The following is a 20,406-nucleotide window of genomic DNA, read 5'->3' as shown; positions in this document are numbered from 1 at the left end:
AGTACTGATTATCAGCTGTACAGAAGCACCTACAGCATAGCTGTTTTCTTTATTCAGTTGTGGGACGTGGACATCACTGGCTGGCTAGCATTTAGTGACTGTCTCTAGTAGCCCTTGAGAAGTAGTGGTGAGCTGCCTCTACTTCAGTCTATGTACTGTAGGTTGACTCACAATGCCCTGAGGAAGGGAATTCCAGGAAGCTGCCCAGTAACAGTGAAGGAACAGCAATGTATTTCCAAGGCTTGGAGTTGATCTTGTGGGTGGTGGTGTTCCCTTGCATCTGCTGGCCTTGTCCTCCTAGACAGAATTGGTCATGGACACAAAAGGTGCTGTCTGAGGATCTTTGGTGAATTTCTGCAGTGCATCTTGTAGATCATACACACTGATGCTGCTGAGCACCAGTGGTGGAGGGAGTGGATGTGGTGCCAATCAAGTGGGCTGCTTTGCCCTGGATAGTGTCAAGTTTCTTCAGTGTTGTTGCGGCCTCGCCCATCCAGGCAAATGGGGAGTATTCCATCACACTCCTGACTTGTGCCTTGTAGATGGTAAACAGGTTATGGGAGATAGGGAGGGAATTACTGCAGTATTTCTCGCCTCTCACCAGTTCAGCACTGTATTGACATGGCAAATTCCAGTTGAAGCTCTGGTCAATGGTAACACCCAGGATGATGATAGTTGGTTTCATTTTTTTCAAATCCATTCATAAGTTTGGGTGATGCTGGCTAGGCTAGCATTTATTGCCCATTGCTAAATTCCCAAAGGGCAGTGAAGAGTCAACAACATTGCTGTGGGACTGGAATAACATGTAAGTGAGACCAAGTAAGGATGGCAGTTTACCTCCCTAAAGGGTATTAGTGACACAGATGGATTTTGTTTTCCCCCTTACAATGGATTCATGGATCATCATTAGACTCTTAATTCCAGACTTTAACTATTTTCAAATTCCACCATCTGCCACAGCAGGATTCAAATCTGGGTCCCCAGAATATTTCCTGGGTCTCTGGATTAACAGTCCAGCAATAATACCACTAGGCCACCACCACCTCGAGTGCTGGTAACATCATTTAATGTCAAGGGAACATGCTTAGATTAACTCTTGTTGGAGATGCTAATTGCCTGGCATTTGCACAGCATGAATGTTACTTTCCACTTATCAGCACAAGACTGGATGTTGTCCAGGTCTAGCTGTGTTTGAACATGGCCTACTTTAGTATCTGAGGAGTTGTGAATGATGCTGAATATTGTACAATTATCAGTGAACATCCCCACTTCCCACTTCTGATCTTATGGCGGAGGGAAGGTCATTAATGAAACAGTTGAAGATGGTTGGGCCTGGGACACTATCCTCGGGAACTCCTGCAGAGATGTCCTGGAGCTAAGGTGACTGACCTTCAACAACCATAACCATCTTTCTAAGTGCCAGATATGACTCCAACCAGTGGAGAGTTTGTCCCCAGATCCCCTTTGATTCCAAACTTGCTAAGGCTCCTTGATAACACACTCGGCTGAATGAGGCCATGTTGTCAAGGGCTGTTACTCTCACCTCACCTCCAGAATTCAACTCTTTTACCCATGTTTGAACCAAGGCTGTAATGAGGTCAGGGGCTGAATGGCCCTGGCAGAACCCAAACTGGGCATCAGTGAGCAGGTTATTGCTGAGTGGGTACTGATGACACCTTTCATCATTTTACTGATGATCAAGAGAAGACAATAGAAGCCAATATTGTATCTGTACTGGAACAGCTTGTCTAGGGGATAGAGCAAGTTCTGATCTTCAGTACAATTGCCACAATGTTGTCAGGGCTCATTGCTTTTGAAGTATCCAGTGCCATCAATCGTAACTTGATATCATGTGGAGTGAATCGAATTGGCTGAAGACTGGCATCTGTGATGCTGGTGACCACTGAACGAGGCTGTGATGCATCATCCACTCAGCACTTCTAGCTGAAGATTGTTGTGAATGCCACATATTTTGCACTGATATGCTGGGTTCTTGCATCATTGAGGATATTTGTGGAGCCTCCTCCTCTAATGAGGTGTTTAATTGCTCACCAGCAATCATGATTTGATGTGGCAAGGCTGATTTGATTTGATTTGATTTATTGTTGTCACATATACCTAAGTACAGTGAAAAGTTTTGTTTTGCACGCAGTACAGGCAGATCTTAACATAAAAAGGAAATACAGATGCAGAACTTATGATCCATTCATTGTGGAATCACTTAGCTCTAGCACTTGTTACTACTGCTGATTGGCATGCATGTTGTCCTGTTTGGTATCTTCATTCACTAGGTTGACAACTGCCCAACCTTTTAGCGATTAAGGTTTGAAGTTATATCCAGTAAACTGACTACATATTAGGAGGAAATTTAAGAAAAAAAACTGTTGTATATAGTTATGATTCTTGAAGGCCCTAAATTGAACTCTGTGACATGACTTAAATGTGCATTCAGGTTCTGGTATCTTGCTGCTCTATGGTCAGGTGTCAGACAGCAAACAGACAGGCTGTTTTAATTCTTGACAAGCTGAGATATTTAGGCACGGCTAAAAGTGCACCCTCCACATATAATACCGCTTTCCTTGTCACCATTTAAAAAAAAAACTTAACCAAAAGGACAGCCTACGACAACTGTTTTGTGACATGAGCACAGTAATATTCAGGGCAGTTGTGCCTTTAACATTTGTGTGTGGATAGGCAGCAGTTTGGGAGCCCGTACACACACACACTATCTTATGGGGTTCATCTCGGGGGTGGGTGGGAAGGTGGTTGGCCGACCACTTGACCTATTTTACAAGCCCTCCCATCAAAAATACACCTGGCAGGAGTTCATAATATTCAGCAAGTTACTCTCCATTGTAAGCGCCTCAACAATGCATTTTTTTTGTTCAGTAGTCTTTGATCTTTGTGTACCACTTGGACTGTATTCCAATGCCTTTTAAAAATATATAAAATTGATCAAATGAAGAAGAACAAATAATTAAATACAAATTATTTGGAATTCACTGCTTGAAAAGGTGGTGATCGCAGTTTCAATATTCCCCTTTATAAGGGAAGTAGACATACGTTTATAGGAAATAAACTGCAAAACTACAAAACAGGAGGGAATTGGGAATAATTGAATAGCTAATGACTAATTAGATTGTTCAAAGAGCTGGTATAGGCATACTGGATTGAATGGTCGCATTCTGTGTAGGCAGGCATCTTGTTTAACCTGTGACTTGAAGAGCCCTCCTGTGGTGAGTGATAGTATCCCTATGACCTAGGCACAAGTCCCACCTATTCCAGAGGTGTATGTCATAACATTTCTGAACAGGTTTATTAGGAAAATAGTTTAAATTTTTTTTTAAAAAGTGTCTGAACAGATTAATTAGAAAATATCCAACCTATGACTGACAAATCACACAGCATTTAAAATGCATGTCCCTGTGACTAAGTGTGCATGGAAATTCTACTTGAACATAAACAATTAAAATTATTTAAAAGCACCTTTATTTTCAAAGTAAATTTTCCAGCAAAAAATAATCAGTACTTCACCCCATTTCTTGCAGAGGAAGTGTGGCATAAAGCAATAATATTACATTTCTCAATACAGGAATGAACTGGTAATTTCTAACAAAAAATGTTAATAAAGCAGCAAAAACAGAAATCCAATAAAAAATAGTTGGAATCAAAGTGCTGAAGAATATGTCAAAGTTTTTAACTCTACAGCAAGATATTATTTCTTTTTATTGTTGATTTTTGAAACTTTTCTTTGGTAGAAACCTTTCGTCTATCTAGCATACTTTACAGTATATTCCATCTACTCAATAATACGTTCAGGTTTTGTATCTTGTCCTTTCCCTGTGTTTTCTTCAAAATATGACATGTTGAATTTTACTCTTTTAAAATATGGGTAAAGGGCCTGTGCATCCTGCTGGAAATTACCAAAGGTGATGAAATAAATCAGGACAAAATGAGGTGCTCAAGTGTGAAAATTAAAATGAGTACTGTGGAAGCTGAGGCAAGTATGAAGCAGCAAGCTTTGTGGTGAATAACCAGTTAATTTCACAGAAAAAGGCAAGGATGCCTTAGAATGGCACCTTAGTAAAAACCAAGAGAACAAATTTCAAAGGAAGCAAACAGCATGATGAAAAGAGAGAAGGGCACTTAAGGGGGACAGAGGCTTTGATGCATCTGGAAAGTACAGAAAGTCAGAAGTTGTTGACGGAAACTAAGAGATAGTAGGAACTGCAGATGCTAGAGAATCTGAGATAACAAGGTGTAGAGCTGGATGAGCACAGCAGGCCAAGCAGCATTTCTGAAGGAAATTAAGTGTCTGGAATATTATGTCCCTAAAATGTTGGGAACGAGTGCAGGAAACTCATCAGGTAAGAGGGTTCAAAAGGAGGTCTGCTGAGGATTTGGGAATATTTTGACAGGCATGTGTAATTAGTTTTCTCCACACCAAATGTCATTTTTGATTCTGTGTTGTAAGAAAGAGTTCTACAGCAGTGAGTGATCACAGGGCTATATTCTGAATAATTAAGTTGAATATTTCATTGACCAGCATCGTGCAATGATTGAGATGCATTAGATTACTTTTCCTATTGAAAAGTAGATTGTTATTCGTTCAAAAGTGTTAGATAATAAAAAAGAAGCAGGGTGCCTGGGAACTTGACATCATGATCTGAATAGCTACTGAAGACAGCTTTTACATGGAAACAAATTGGCCAGGTGCTTAGATTTTGAAACAATAAATCTGCTCTTTCAGTCAGGCACCATCGTCCAGAATTGAGATAGCAAAGTATGGAGCTGAATGAACACAACAGGCCAAGCAGCATCTTAGGAGCACAAAAGCTGACGTTTTGGGCCTAGACCCTTCATCAGAAAAGGGGGATGGGGAGAGGGTTCTGGAATAAATAGGGAGAGAGGGGGAGGCAGACTAAAGATGGATAAAGGAGAAGATCGGTGGAGAGGAGAGTATAGGTGGGGAGGTAGGGAGGGGATAGGTCAGTCCTGGGAGGACAGACAGGTCAAGGAGGCGGGATGAGATTGGTAGGTAGGAAATGGAGATGCAGCTTGAGGTGGGAGGAGAGGATAGGTGAGAGGAAGAACAGGTTAGGGAGGTCGGGACGAGCTGGGCTGGTTTTGGGATGCTGTACCCGGTGTGGCTTCCTCTACATTGGGGAAACCAAGTGGAGACTTGGGGACCGCTTTGCAGAACACCTACGCTCGGTTCGCAATAAACAACTGCACCTCCCAGTCGCGAACCATTTTAACTCCCCTTCCCGTTCCTTAGACAACATGTCCATCATGGGCCTCCTACAGTGCCATAATGATGCCACCCGAAGGTTGCAGGAACAGCAACTCATATTCCGCTTGGGAACCCTGCAGGCCAATGGTATCAAAGTGGACTTCACAAGCTTTAAACTCTCCCCTCCCCACACTGCATCTCAAAACCAGCCCAGCTCCCTTTGGGAAAGGCTAGGTATCCCTTTGGGATTATTAAATTAGAGACGATTATTAATTTTAAAAATAGATAAGTTGTCAAGTTCCCTGCCCTTTAAATTTTGAAAAAGCTCTGAGTCTACAGTTGAAAAAAATCTGTGCTAGCAATTTAAATAGATGCATTTGACATAAGGTTGAATGGTACCATTACTGTATTATCTTTGGTGGGGGGAGGGGTGCTGTAAGTATACAGTTTGATTGACAGCTCCAAGTCATCTTAAAGAGATTAGTTGCTTTTGAGGTGATGCTTTGAATACAAGTGGTTGTCTTCACAATGAAATAGGGAATTGAAAGGATTTAAATGTAATGAATGCTTTTTAAAAGAAAAAGTTCAGTCTGAAATAGACACTTTGAAGTTCATTTCCTATAATAACACCATGGATCTTGCGATTTGCTCATGGTGGATGCTGAGTGAGTTGGTTTGGAGGGTATAACAGGATCACAAGTTGGCACTAAAATATAAGGGGAGGTCATGGGTTGGCATGAGTTTGCACTACGTTGATTTAGGGACTATAAACATCTATTGGGATGATTGGGGTGTCATAGGTTTCTATGAGGACCATACAGACAAATGTACCATGGACCGAAAAAGGGGCTATGAAGCACTTTGGAGACAGGTGATGAATCTTGAGTGGTATGGAGGGTATGAGGGTACTGGGATGTAGATTGAGGGACATAATTGGCACATTGGTCATGAGCGGCCTTGGGGAGTTGTTGGAGGTATGCGCTGGCTTCAGTTGGCACGGACAAGACATATGGAATGTGTTGAGATAAAGGGCTACTAGAGTGAGGACTTTTCATTTGCCTTAGTGTTCAATTGTAAAACAAAAACTGAGTGGACCTTTTAAACAACCAGACAGCCCTCGTGGCTGACTCTGAATCCTTCCCTGGGCGTAAGTCCCCTTAGTACCCAACCACCCCAGAATGAAGGTCTATCCTCTTCTTGTACTTTACCCAAGTTGGGCTTGTGGAGTTGGAACTTTTTTCCGACTGCAATCCTAACTGGCTAACAAAAATTTAGTCCAGCATGAAAGTTCTGTGGAAGTCAATAAACACTGGAAAATGGAAATTGAGACTGTCAATAGATGAAGTTGCTTAGAAATACTAAAACAGCCGTTTTATATAGAGGTACATGAATCATTGAATCTCTACAGTGAGAAAGCAGGACCATTTTGCCCATCATGTCCACACTACCCCTTCAAAGAGTTGTCCTGTCCCCGTAACCCTGCAGTTCCCACAGCTAATCCACTCAGCCTGCACATCTTCGGACTGTGGGATGAAACCCACACAGACACGGGGAGAATGTGCATACTCCACACAGACAGTCGCTTGAGGCTGGAATCGAATCCAGGTCCCCGACACTGACAGTCAGCAGTGCTCACCATTCAGGCACCATGCCACCCCAAATCATGTAGGAAGTAAACAGAAAGCCAATCCCATAGCAATAGGATGCTATTGAGCCCTATGAGTCAACACTAATCCATTTTTCCACCTTTTGGCCCATTATCCTGAGGGCTATGGCAATTCAAGGTAACATGTAAATTTTCTTTAAATGTTATGAGATGTTCTGACTCATTCACAATTTCAGCCAGTGAGTTCCACACTTGTACCACACTCTGGGTGAAAAAAAACTTCAACTCTCCTCTTAGCTTTTATGTCATACCTTATATCTAGGTCCCTGGTTACTGACATCTCCACCAGTGGAAAAAGTGCCTTCCTATCCATTCTATCTATGGATTTCATAATCTTACACATCTCTAACAGGTTCCCTTCTGGTTAAGGTTTGAGCTTGGATTTTCAAAGTCATGATTAATTTGTGACTTTACTTAAGTTTGTAGAGATTAGAAATTATAAATGTAAAGTTTACAGGGCAGTGGTAATAAGAAGGAACCTTGTTCTGGAGGATAGGAGGAAAATATGAGAACGTGGACTGAGTGCAAGACAGATTAAAAGTGGACAAGGAACAGAAGTGAAGTTTGGAAATAAATAATCAGGATGATGGGAAGAGCAGAATCAGCACCAGCGGAGCTACTGCAATCCTGAGTGCAGAGTATCTGACAGATACAAAGACTGGAGAAGTCATGATGGTCTAGTCAGTGTAGATGGGAAGAAATTGTTCCCATTGTAAAAGGATAAAGAACTAGCAGGCACAATTTAAGTTCTTTGTAAAAGAAGCAAATGTGAGGTGAGAAAAAAAAATTACAGAGATTCTGTATGTGCTGCCTAGAAGTATGGTGGAGGGAGGTTCGATGGAAGCAGTCAGGAAGGTATTGGATGATCATCTTAAAGATAAATGATCTACAAAGCTATGGGAAGGAGAAGGAGTTTGACACTAGGTCAGAGAGCCAGTGCAGACATGAGGGGCTGATTGGCCTCCTTCTCTCCTATACCAATCCTGTGAACACGTGATCTAGTATGAAAAATAAACTAATGCTAGTCACAGTCACTGGTATAAAAGTTGAGTGTGGAAACATGGAAGCATACTGTAACATAGTACAATGGTCAGACAATATATTCCTTTTGCTGTTTTTATGTGGTTTCACTTAGCTGTTTGTATAAATAGGGTTCCTTTCTTTTACGTCTTCCACTTGCAGGTCCTGTTTGGGAAAGTACAAATGTTTTACATTTAGAATTAATGATGATTGGGTACGTTTTAAAGTGCTGTTTCTAAATGTTATCTAGACTATAATAGCCGTTTTATGTTAGAATACATTTAAAAACATAACTTCAAAAGTAAGTGGGCATCCCACATTACTATATTATAGTGAGAGAGAGAAACACTGTTTTATAAACAGCGCAATGTAACAAGTTATATTACATTTTTTATCTGTAACTAAGGAGCAGACTTTTTGAAATTGAATGTGGGTTCCAATGATATGAAGCTAGGGCTTTTTGGCTGGGTGATCAGGTTACAGTGGGCTAGAATGATTCTCTGGCAGTCAATGAATGTAGTTCAAAAATGCAAGCAGAAAGTGGTCTGGACATCAGTTTGGAGTCAGACAAGAATAAATATTATAGAATAATACTCAGAGCTATAGACAGCAGCTGGGGAAGAGAATAAAATGACAACAATTTCAAATGTGCCCATGTTTAGGTAGTCTATGTTTTGGCTCATCATGGACACGATTATGGATGTGTGGTTTTGATACCACCATTTCTCTTCAATTACACATAAACAATTACTAGATAAGGTAAATCTGGTGTCATCAACATAAAACTTTTCTACATGTATGCCACTGTTGATGAGATCATGAGGTGGGCATTGCAATTATGATGGCAAGGCCTGGTCACCATATGTAGAATAATGCTGTCAATACATCGTCCTCTGTTAGCCTAGGGGCTTTCTGGCAGTTAGCAGTGAGGACTGAACCATGAATTAATTTTATTAGACGCCCACTTATCCTAGGATAACAAAATAAGGTTTGTTACATAATAGTAACTATATGTAGGTTCCATGAACACTGAGGAACATTAAATATTATAAATAAATGAGGTCAATAAGAGAGCAGATTGAGCCAGGCTCTGACTGCTGTCTGATGAGCTGATGGTGTTGGACAACATGCGTTTTCAAATAATCCTGTTGGACTCTAACCTGGCGTCATATGCTTTTTTTTGACTTTGTTCTCCAATCAAAGGGCATCCAACTGCAGCTCCACCCAGTGGTTCACTCGTGGACTAATCCTTTTGCATCCAATGCCTATATAACAGGACAAGAAGAAAAGCCATAGCTCAAGAAGACCTAGCTATATTTGGGCCGGTAAAGATGCAAATGGACAATACCATCAATGGGATTGAGTGGAAGAGTATAGAACGATCAAACATGCCAAAAGGTGCAGATTTCACTAACCCACACAGCCACTATCATAAGGAACAGGGAGGTTTCAATGTTACGAATGGGAATGCCTATAGTTTGCTAAGGCTGTTATACATTTGCCTGTCGTGATATGTTCAAAGGCATAAAGAAGGAGAATTTAGAAATATGATAGGGGGAGATTAGATTCATCATATCAGGCTTCTAAAAAAAACAGTCACAGTCCTCAATATATAATACAGTACACTACATGTGCCACACATCCGTACATTTAGGACATCATGTTAAATCGAATAAATTGCTAAATATCCAATACGCCTTCTTTTACCAAGGGAGAAGCAAGAAAGTGCATGGCTATATATTACGATTCTCATTTTTTCTTGTATATCTGCATCTGCTCAACTCAACTCAAAGACCCTCCAGAACTCTTGAGATTTTAAACATTTAAAGAAAATGAAAATAGGTAACTACCTGAAAGGAATTTCTTCTCCAGAGTCTTCCAGTCTGCTTTGGGAACTCTGGCTAAAGCGGCAAGTTGAGACATGAATGTTTTTTCTGCCACCTAAATGGTGAATTTAGAAAGAGAAAGTACGTTACATAAGAATTCAAAACAATAACTAACTTGATATCAAATGGCACTGCATTAACAATTTCATTCCGACTCCAAGATAAGTAGTGTGACAACTGCAAAAACTGTCAGTTTAGCACAATAGGGCAGTTCTTTAGTTTTTGCAGATACGCAGGAGCTTTAATCTGCATGAACTGTGCAATTTAGCCATTCTGGAACATTAGATGCTGGTATGAGGCTTCAAATAGAAACTATTCCATTCCCTAATTCAAGCATTTCTTGTCCTTATAAAAGTTAAAAATTTACACAATGTCATTAAACAAAACGTTAACATTGAAATGGTGAGGAAAACTGTGGGATTACAAGTTCAAGTATTGAAACACAAAAAAAATGCTCTGTCGCACAACCTGATTTTGCAGGACAAAAAAAATTAAAATACTGGCATTTGAAATTGACTATCATCAAGAGAGAAGAGGAAACAAGTGGGTTATGCCTGGTACTTAAACAATGCCTATGAAACACCCAATTCCACGGAACACATAGGAAGTGTGAACATTAGTAAATGAAAAGGGTCCCTCATGAACTGCAAGGCCCCTCTGAAGAGCTGGGCTGCTTTAAGCAAAACAAGCATTTTGCTTATGAGGCATGGAAACCTTTTAAGACAAAATGTATAAGTAAAGCAGGTATGCTCAACTGACAGCCTTTGCTGAACAATGATACCCCACCTTTGTCTTATCGCCACGTCTCAAATGTATTCTTCAGTTCTCTGCCTGGTGGCAAGTCTGATCCACAGTATCAAGGCCTTCACATGGGTAAGGTATGGAGGCAGGTTCCGAGTCTGGCCCATATGGAATTATGATTGAACCACGTGCTGTTGGTACTCCCTGATCCACACAGACCATCCATCCAAATGGCCTCGCAAGGAGCTCAAGTTGCTGTGGCAACAATACATTCTTACATGCAAATGGTAGCATGGAGCTATGGATGGCAATGATGGAGGCTCTAATTTCTTTCAGCAACATGCTGACCAGGAACTTCTCCTGCTCTTACTGACAGCCGTGGCTTATATTGCAAGTATTTATAAGTTAACACCCAAGCTGCTTGATTGAGCTATGTATGCACCTTCCTTAGCCATCAAGTCCTGGAGTGGAATGTGCCTGGAGGCGATGATGCTACTCACTGTGCCATAGCTTTGTCCTATTCCCACATACCACCTCCTTTTCAGGCAAGGCAAGTGATCTCCTCACATTCCTACACTGAAATAAGGTGGAGATGGAACAGGCATTAATATCAAAATCAACGGCACAGTTTTGGCCTGCCTTGGAAGTTCCATTTGATTCTAATACTGAAAACAGGCCCATCTCATCAACATCCTATCATCATCCAGTGCTGACCGGTCTTTTTGCAGCAGGAGTCATTCTAACGAGAGAGGAGGAGTGGAATATTCAATTGGTTTGCCCTTTTAACACAAACTATGGACCCTTAGAGTTATCACCTTTCTGTCTCTGTTGGGTTCCATTAACCCAACTCAGCACATATTGTGGTTTAAGTTTTGAAAAAAAACCTTTGGATTTGTACCACTTAAACTAAACGACGCAATAAGTTGTGGATAGATATGATTTATTCATTTCATCCTGTAAGTTATATGTGAGTCAAATTTCATTTGGAAAGCCACAATTATTAGTCCTGCAGAATTTATATGATGCTGTTGTAAGCAATCTGTTTTTCTTAACACATCGCTCAGGACCAAATTAATAAATGAAATCCTGCATCAAGCTGCTGTTGGACCCCAATGTTAGTATCTTTTCCTTTTGTTTTCACCAGTTTGTTTTACAAATGACAGCAAATCACCCAGAAAACTACTGAGCTGAATTTCATAGAATCCCTCCAGTGTGGAAACAGGACATTTGGCCCAACAAGTCCACACTGACCTCTGAAGAGCATTCCATCCCAACTCCTGCAATTACCCATGTCTAACCCAACTAACCTAAACATCCCTGGATACTATGGGCAATTTAGCATGGCCAATCCACCTGTAATGCACATTTTTGGACTACAGGAGGAAATCCACGCAGACACGGGGAGAATGTGCAAACTTTACATAGACACATGGGTCCCTGGCGCTGTAAGGCAGCAGTGCTAACCTCTGAGCCACTGTGCCACCCTAAAGGTGTACTGAACACCACAAGGCATGGTTGAATTAAATAGCATTGTCATAGAATCACTACATTGAAGTCACAGATCCTTCAGGCCACACCAACCCTCCGAAGAGTACGCCACTCGGACCTGTCCGCACCCTGTACCCTGCATTTCCTATGGCTAACACATCTAGTCTACACATCCCTGAACACTATGGGCAATTTAACATGGCCAATCCACCTAGCCTGCTGAAATCTAACCTAGGTCCCTGGCGCTGTAAGGCAGCAGTCCTAACCATTGAGCCACCATGCCACATATCGTATCATTTCTTATCATATCCAAGATTTTCATGTGTATTAGTCTTATTTTAAATTGCTTAATGTCACCACAAAACAGTGCCTTATGGAAGCGTTAATAAACTAATATCACAGTGTAGTCACTTGATTTATGATGACGATGGTTTTACCTTTAGGTGTGAATCAACCTGCTCCTTCAGCTGATGAAGCAGCATTGTCCTCTTCTTTAGGAACTCCATATTTGTCTCCTCTTCAAGCAACAACATGGATATAATCCTTTTCTGCTGTAGCACCAACCTGTTTGCAGAGATGAGAGACAGAAACACTAACAATGATGTTAAATGTTCTAATCTTTCAGTTTCTGCTAAATGAATAGTACAGCCTTGTCCAATAGTGATAGGATAGTATCAGAGATAATGGGAACTGCAGATGCTGCAGATTCCAAGATAATAAAATGTGAGGCTGGATGAACACAGCAGGCCAAGCAGCATCTCAGGAGCACAAAAGCTGACGTTTCGGGCCTAGACCCTTCTGGTCTAGGCCCGAAACATCAGCTTTTGTGCTCCTGAGATGCTGCTTGGCCTGCTGTGTTCATCCAGCCTCACATTTTATTATCAGTGATAGGATAGTGATGGTCATAGTAGTTATCTCTGAAATATACAATAGCCTAGCACTATCTAAAGTCTTTAACATTACTAAATGCCCTCAGGCAATTAAGGTACTATTATGCAAGAGTGCCTTATTACACAGGTGTCAATACGTTGATGAAATCCAGCAGGCTATCACGTTGAAATCATTCGGAATAACTGAATACATACATAATACGGTAAATAACACAAAGTGGTTCTTTATTCAGCTATGGGCAGCAACTAATTCAAATTAATTGGGAGGAAATGCTTGTACAGTGATAATGTCACTGACTTTTTTTTCAGTTTTTCAAAACTATTGAGTCTACACAGCATTCATAGAATAGAGTAGTAATTTTTTTCTTAATTTCTCTTTAACATGAAACAAAATGATGGATTCATGTTCTTCCATTTTCAAAAAGGCATCCCCAGATACACCAATTTTTCAAATAAATTCCCAAATTTTGCTGGACAATTTTTAGGTGCTAGGGTGGCATAGTGACTCAGTAGTTAGCACTGCTGCCTCACAGTGCCAGGGACCCAGGTTCGGTTCCAGCCTCGGGTGACAGTCTGTGTGGAGTTTGCATATTCTCCCCGTGTCTGCGTGGGTCTCCTCCAGGTGACCCAGTTTCGTCCCACAGTCCAAAGATGTGTAGGTCAGGTGGGTTGATGATGCTAAATTGCCTCTTGTGACCAGAGGCATGCATGCTAGGTCAATTAGCCATGGGGGAATGTAGGGAGGTGGGTCCGGTTGGGATGATTGTCAGTGTAGACTCAATGGGGCAGATGTCCTGCTTCTACACTGTCGGGATTCTATGAATTGCTTCCCAAGGATTAACGGGTTTGATTTTGCTTTGAAAACAAAATCTTGCAGCTCCAATTGAGTTCTGCTTCCAGCAGTTTGAATGGTTTTCTTTTGAGCTCTGTGCCTGTTTTCCTGATGGCATATTTCATAAAAAGGTATACTCACTGCACTATAGCACTGCTCTGCAACATTGTCTTCTGTTTCTTTTCAGATTTTCATGGATTTTTCACACTACGTACTTTGTAATTTTTTGCTACTTCTGTACAGTACTTTTGGAGAAAATATCACATTATTACTCAAACCTTTGAAACAGCCAATAAAGTTGAGCGCTGGTCACCATGTCATGTTAACGATATTGGTTTAAGAATCAATCACTTCTTACAGATTGATTAAAGGTGTGTTTATTTGCATACAAGTTATAAAACAGATATTACAGCAGAGCAACTGAATGATGCTTGCTAGTTAATGCCCATGCTGGATAATAGGTGAATAGGCACAGAGATGGAAGACAAAGAGTGATGGGTAGAAGATAGGAATTAATATTGAGTTGGCATAGGAGCTACGAAGTGCCGTGGGATGATTGGGGCATATGAAGGGCAATGGCAGAAAGATACAGGGTGGTCCAGGGAGTATGAGGGGGCACGGGTGTCGTTGCAGGACCACAGGTTGTCATTATTGGGGCGTCGAGAATGAGGGGGTATAAGACGGTCTTTTTCATTTTATTCTACATTTTAAGAAAAACTTTGCATATAATACTGGAGCCCAAAGGCAGTTCTTACCAAGTTGCTAATGTGAGTAGCCTCACATTTTATTATCTTGGATTCTCCAGCATCTGCAGTTCCCATTATCTCTGATACTATTTTAACCTCACTGCGAAGCCTCTTCCAGGGATGCCTAACCTGAAGAAGTTACCCTCCTCCCTCCGGACCAACCTCAGGGAATGTCTCTCCCATTGCAACTCTCTTGTAATCTCTTCGGCCTTGAAACTGCTCGACCATGTCCTGAAGCAAACCAGGTACCACAGCCACATCACCTTCCTCAGCACCTGCCTACGGAACCAGATCATCCCCAAGGGACTACAGTCCACATTTCAGCCTTCCCAATTTGGCCCCAACCATGACCACCTCTACACCCAGAATATTCAGACCCTTCAGAAGCGTTTCTTCCTGCGAGTCCTGAAACAGACACTCGCACACACTGCAATCCAGCCTGCCCCAGCTCAGAGCCTCCCTCTCCCAGACCTGCAAAGGACTCTGCTGTTTTTTATCCTCCGCAGGATCCAGAGACTGAACACCCAGTTTCACTCAGCTTTACTGGACACCAAAAATCGTAAGTACAACCAACTCACTGGCCCCTGCCACCCACAAGAGGATTCCTGCGCCTCCCAAATCCCGAGTCTGTCCCTGCCCCTCCCCCACCATGCACCCGCCGCCATTGACCATGAGGACACGGCCGGAGACCCCACCAATGACGTCACATCCGCCTCCGCCGGCCACACCACTTCCGGAACCGCTGCTGCAGTCACCACCTCCACGTCCAGGTACTACAGCCCACACACCACCCTCACCGCAGCTGCTGCTGCCCACCCCGATCCTCCAACCGCCGACGGAACCCCGCCCACGGCTGACGACCTCATCGCTCCGCCCACAACCTCCACAGCCAGCAACCCCAGAGGAGACAGCCACACTGAACCCTGCCGCATCTTCACCATCCCCCCAGACCTCCCACTAACTGAGGACGAACGGTCAGTCCTTAGTAAGGGGCTCACCTTTGTCCCCCTACAACCACACATCAACGAATACCAGTCACGGTCGGACATAGAGCAGTTTTTCCGCCGTCTTCGCCTCCATGCCTACTTCTTCAACCGGGAGCCTAACCCTCCCTCCACTGACCCCTTCACCCACTTCCAACACAAGTCCTCCTCCTGGACACCACCCCCAGGCCTCTTATCCTCCCTCGACCTCTTCATCTCCAACTGCCGTCGAGACATTAACCGCCTCAACCTCTCCACCCCTCTCACCCACTCCAACCTCTCCCCTGCAGAACGGGCAGCCCTCCGCTCCCTCCGCTCCAACCCCAACCTCACCATCAAACCCGCAGACAAGGGTGGCGCAGTGGTAGTATGGCGCACTGACCTCTACATCACCGACGCCAAACGGCAACTTTCCGACCCCACCTCCTACCGCCCCCTTCATCATGACCCCACACCCGAGCACCAAACCATCATCTCCATCACCATTCATGACCTCATCACCTCAGGGGACCTCCCACCCACAGCCTCCAAACTCATTGTTCCCCAATCCCGCACGGCCCGTTTCTATCTCCTTCCCAAAATCCACAAACCTGCCTGCCCTGGTCGACCCATCGTCTCAGCCTGCTCCTGCCCCACCGAACTCATCTCCGCCTATCTGGACTCCATTTTCTCCCCTTTGGTCCAGGAACTCCCTACCTACGTCCGTGACACCACCCACGCCCTCCACCTCCTCCAGGACTTCCAATTCCCTGGCTCCCAACACCTCATTTTCACCATGGACGTCCAGTCCCTATACACCTGCATTCCGCATGCAGATGGCCTCAAGGCCCTCCGCTTCTTCCTGTCCCGCAGGCCCGACCAGTCCCCCTCCACCGACACCCTCATCCGCCTAGCCGAACTCGTCCTCACACTCAACAACTTCTCTTTTGACTCCTCCTACTTCCTACAGACTAAGGGGGTGGCCATGGGCACCCGCATGGGCCCCAGCTATGCCTGCCTCTTTGTAGGTTACGTGGAACAGTCCCTCTTCCGCACTTACACAGGCCCCAAACCCCACCTCTTCCTCCGGTACATTGATGACTGCATCGGCGCCGCCTGTTGCTCCCCACAGGAGCTCGAACAGTTCATCCACTTCACCAACACCTTCCACCCCAACCTTCAGTTCACCTGGGCCATCTCCAGCACATCCCTCACCTTCCTGGACCTCTCAGTCTCCATCTCAGGCAACCAGCTTGTAACTGATGTCCATTTCAAGCCCACCGATTCCCACAGCTACCTAGAATACACCTCCTCCCACCCACCCTCCTGCAAAAATTCCATCCCCTATTCCCAATTCCTCCGCCTCCGCCGCATCTGCTCCCACGATAAGACATTCCACTCCCGCACATCCCAGATGTCCAAGTTCTTCAAGGACTGCAACTTTCCCCCCACAGTGATCGAGAACGCCCTTGACCGCGTCTCCCATATTTCCCGCAACACATCCCTCACACCCCACCCCCGCCACAACCTCCCAAAGAGGATCCCCCTCGTTCTCACACACCACCCTACCAACCTCCGGATACAATGCATCATCCTCCGACACTTCTGCCATCTACAATCCGACCCCACCACCCAAGACATTTTTCCATCCCCACCCCTGTCTGCTTTCTGGAGAGACCACTCTCCCCGTGACTCCCTTGTTGGCTCCACACTGCCCTCCAACCCCACCACACCCGGCACCTTCCCCTGCAACCGCAGGAAATGCTACACTTGCCCCCACACCTCCTCCCTCACCCCTATCCCAGGCCCCAAGATGACATTCCACATTAAGCAGAGATTAACCTGCACATCTGCCAATGTGGTATACTGCATCCACTGTACCCAGTGTGGCTTCCTCTACAGTGGGGAAACCAAGCGGAGGCTTGGGGACCGCTTTGCAGAACACCTCCGCTCAGTTCGCAACAAACAACTGCACCTCCCAGTCGCAAACCATTTCCACTCCCCCTCCCATTCTTAAGATGGCATGTCCATCATGGGCCTCCTGCAGTGCCACAATGATGCCACCCGAAGGTTGCAGGAACAGCAACTCATATTCCGCCTGGGAACCCTGCAGCCCAATGGTATCAATGTGGACTTCAACAGTTTCAAAATCTCCCCTTCCCCCACCGCATCCCAAAACCAGCCCAGTTTGTCCCCTCCCCCCACTGCACCGCACAACCAGCCCAGGTCTTCCCCTCCACCCACTGCATCCCAAAACCAGTCCAACCTGTCTCTGCCTCCCTAACCTCTCACCCATCACTTCCTCCCACCCCAAGCCGCACCTCCATCTCCTACCTACCAACCTCATCCCACCTCCTTGACCTGTCCGTCTTCCCTGGACTGACCTATCCCCTCCCTACCTCCCCACCTATACTCTCCTCTCCACCTATCTTCTTTTCTCTCCATCTTCGGTCCGCCTCCCCCTCTCTCCCTATTTATTCCAGAACCCTCACCTCATCCCCCTCTCTGATGAAGGGTCTAGGCCTGAAACGTCAGCTTTTGTGCTCCTGAGATGCTGTTTGGCCTGCTGTGTTCATCCAGCCTCACATTTTATTATCTTGGATTCTCCAGCATCTGCAGTTCCCATTCTCTCTTACCAAGTTGCCTCAGCCTCTTAGGCAGCCTCTTAGACTTTCCCCAGGTTACCTGGGCAGATTGCCAGTTTAGCTAATCCCCAAAGGTAGACCAAAGATTGGAAATATGGGTGGCCACTTTTGATAGTCATGTTTGTGGGAATGAGATTTCTCCCAATTCAGTGCCCCGACTAAAGATTGAAAATCGCAGCCATAACTTCAGTAAGTTGTACAATGTTTTACAGGTCTGCAAAAGAAAGTTGAACTTAGAAGTCACTCTAAGTTCATATTCTCACATTCCTCAGAGATGAATAACAAAAATCAGATAAATAATTACAGCAATTCAAACCAAACAGAACAAGTGGTGACAAGAATCCAACATAACATCAGGTTATTTCCTTTTACATAGCTTTTTTTTATTATCGGGACTGACATAATCACATTTCCGTTATCTCAAAATTCAGCTTTAAAGTTTCTGGTAATATCTTTATTTATTGAAAAAACAACACACTGGCTTTTTAAGAATGAATTCAATTAAATGCACCAAACCATGCTGTCACTTTAAGAGATTACTCTGTCCTAGTTTTTTTGTTTTGAAGAGAGGTTGTAAAGGCAGACGTAGCTACTGAGGGCAGCTTGAGTAAATAACTTTAGGAGGCCTTGGTTTTGTTTTTACACTGCCTGAATGGATGTAGTCAGCTCTGACAGACCAGGCTTGCTAATTTTCTTTAGTGTTAGCAGTCTGACATTGTTTGGGATCTCAGAAGAGTTGGAAGCTTCAGCGAATGATTCCTGGCTGCTGCTCTGTCTGAAATCCCTTGATGTTGTTTCCTCCTGATTTGGAGAACTGCATGCATGAATCTTTGCCTGAATTTGGCTTTTGCCAACTTGTGTGTTTATGGGATGTTACTACACTGGAACAGTAAATTAGTAATAGGTATTCAGTTAAATTTTCCAATAGATAAGTTGCTCTAAATTCCTCTTTCTTTTGTTTGTACTTTAACTATAGTGTTTACTAAACTGTGTTTTGCTTAATGTCAAGCAGTTTGACCAGTCGCATCACATCTGGAACAAGCACTTCCCACCTACCTTTAAAATAGGAAAACGTTAGGGTTTAGGCTATCTTCTTGAAATATTCGGAAGGGGTCTGGTCTGGTCCATAACACATACAAGTATTGTGCACACAGTATAGTTTTCAGAGTTTTTTTGCACTAATTTTCCCACTGTGAAAATCTCAGTAGGAGATTGCAATCTAAAATCTTACTCACTGGTGTTGAATTCTTCTTGGTAGAAGAGGATTTGTTTTCACACTGACTAAGTCTGCCTTCAGCTTGTCCTCCAAAGCCGCTTCCTTGCTGAGTTTTTGTCTTTTAAATGTTTCTGTTTAAACAACACACATCACTTAAAATTACAACTCTCACAACATCACATTAATTGGAAACACACAGTAAAGGCTCCATTACAAAATTCAAAATCCTGAACTTCCTATTGATTGTGTAAAGGCAGCAATTCCCTTTCCTCCGAAAACAAATTACTATACAACAATAACTTGTACTGACACGTGAACTTTAGTAGAAAAATGTCCAAAGTATAAATTATATATTTTCTTTACATTGGTATTTCTTGTCATGAGCACAAGATAAAAAGGATTGATAACAAGTGTAGCACTTTTTATCAGCAATACGATTGAAGCAGTATAATGTGTCCACAACTCTGTTGAAAGTCCAAACTAATATGCAAGTGATATAACAACATTTCTAAACTGTTTTAATATGGGATTGGACCTGAAGCTGATAGCACAATTCACATAATAATTGATATTGACTAAATGATTCAGTTACCTTTTCAACTTACTGCAGTCATTCACTCGAGTGAACATAACATACCTGCAATTTTCAATCATACATTATGTACTGAATAAAAATGGAATTGTTGACATCAAATAGAAACACCATTGCCTTTGCTTTCTTAGTATTATCACTAACAATGTCTGCGTACTTCCAGTGGTTCACTGTGGACAGTCAAAATGTTCTTCTTATAGTGGTCAGATTTTACTGAGGACATGCATCTAAAAATGCTAAGAACCCGCTTTGAAAATCATTATTTGACTAAGCGGAAGTTATGGCGTGGTGGTAATGTCACTGGATTAGTAATCCAGAGTCTAAGTATAATGTTCCAGAATGGAAAAATTTGGAAATAAAAACTAGCCGAACAGCAGCCACAAAACCAATGTTGATTGCCTGGTTCAACAATGTCCTTTAGGGAAGAAAACTGGCCATCCCTTACCTGGTCTGGCCTACATGTGACCCCTGACTTAGTGCAATGTCATT

General features: G+C 43.3%; 1 protein-coding gene across 4 annotated transcripts in view; it reads right to left on the bottom strand.

The window, feature by feature from the left end:
- Window positions 1-3,488: 3,488 nt before the first annotated feature.
- Window positions 3,489-20,406, bottom strand: part of LOC125457603 (evC complex member EVC-like) — a 56,811-nt gene continuing 39,893 nt past the window's right edge. For 3 of the 4 annotated variants that reach the window (XM_048542052.2, XM_048542071.2, XM_048542081.2), the window contains 4 exons: window positions 19,345-19,456; window positions 12,472-12,598; window positions 9,770-9,860; window positions 3,489-8,084 (listed from right to left, as the gene is read on the bottom strand). In XM_048542052.2, coding sequence (XP_048398009.1) covers window positions 8,017-8,084; window positions 9,770-9,860; window positions 12,472-12,598; window positions 19,345-19,456 — 398 coding nt within the window. In that variant the 3' untranslated portion in view covers window positions 3,489-8,016. Of the gene's footprint in view, window positions 8,085-9,079; window positions 9,185-9,769; window positions 9,861-12,471; window positions 12,599-19,344; window positions 19,457-20,406 lie in introns of all 4 variants that reach the window. The other variant, XM_048542062.2, reaches the window with a different exon arrangement.

The sequence above is a fragment of the Stegostoma tigrinum genome, chromosome 1 (assembly GCF_030684315.1).
Source record: "Stegostoma tigrinum isolate sSteTig4 chromosome 1, sSteTig4.hap1, whole genome shotgun sequence".
Taxonomy (NCBI): domain Eukaryota; kingdom Metazoa; phylum Chordata; class Chondrichthyes; order Orectolobiformes; family Stegostomatidae; genus Stegostoma; species Stegostoma tigrinum.
This window is presented reverse-complemented; position numbering and strand designations above follow the sequence as displayed.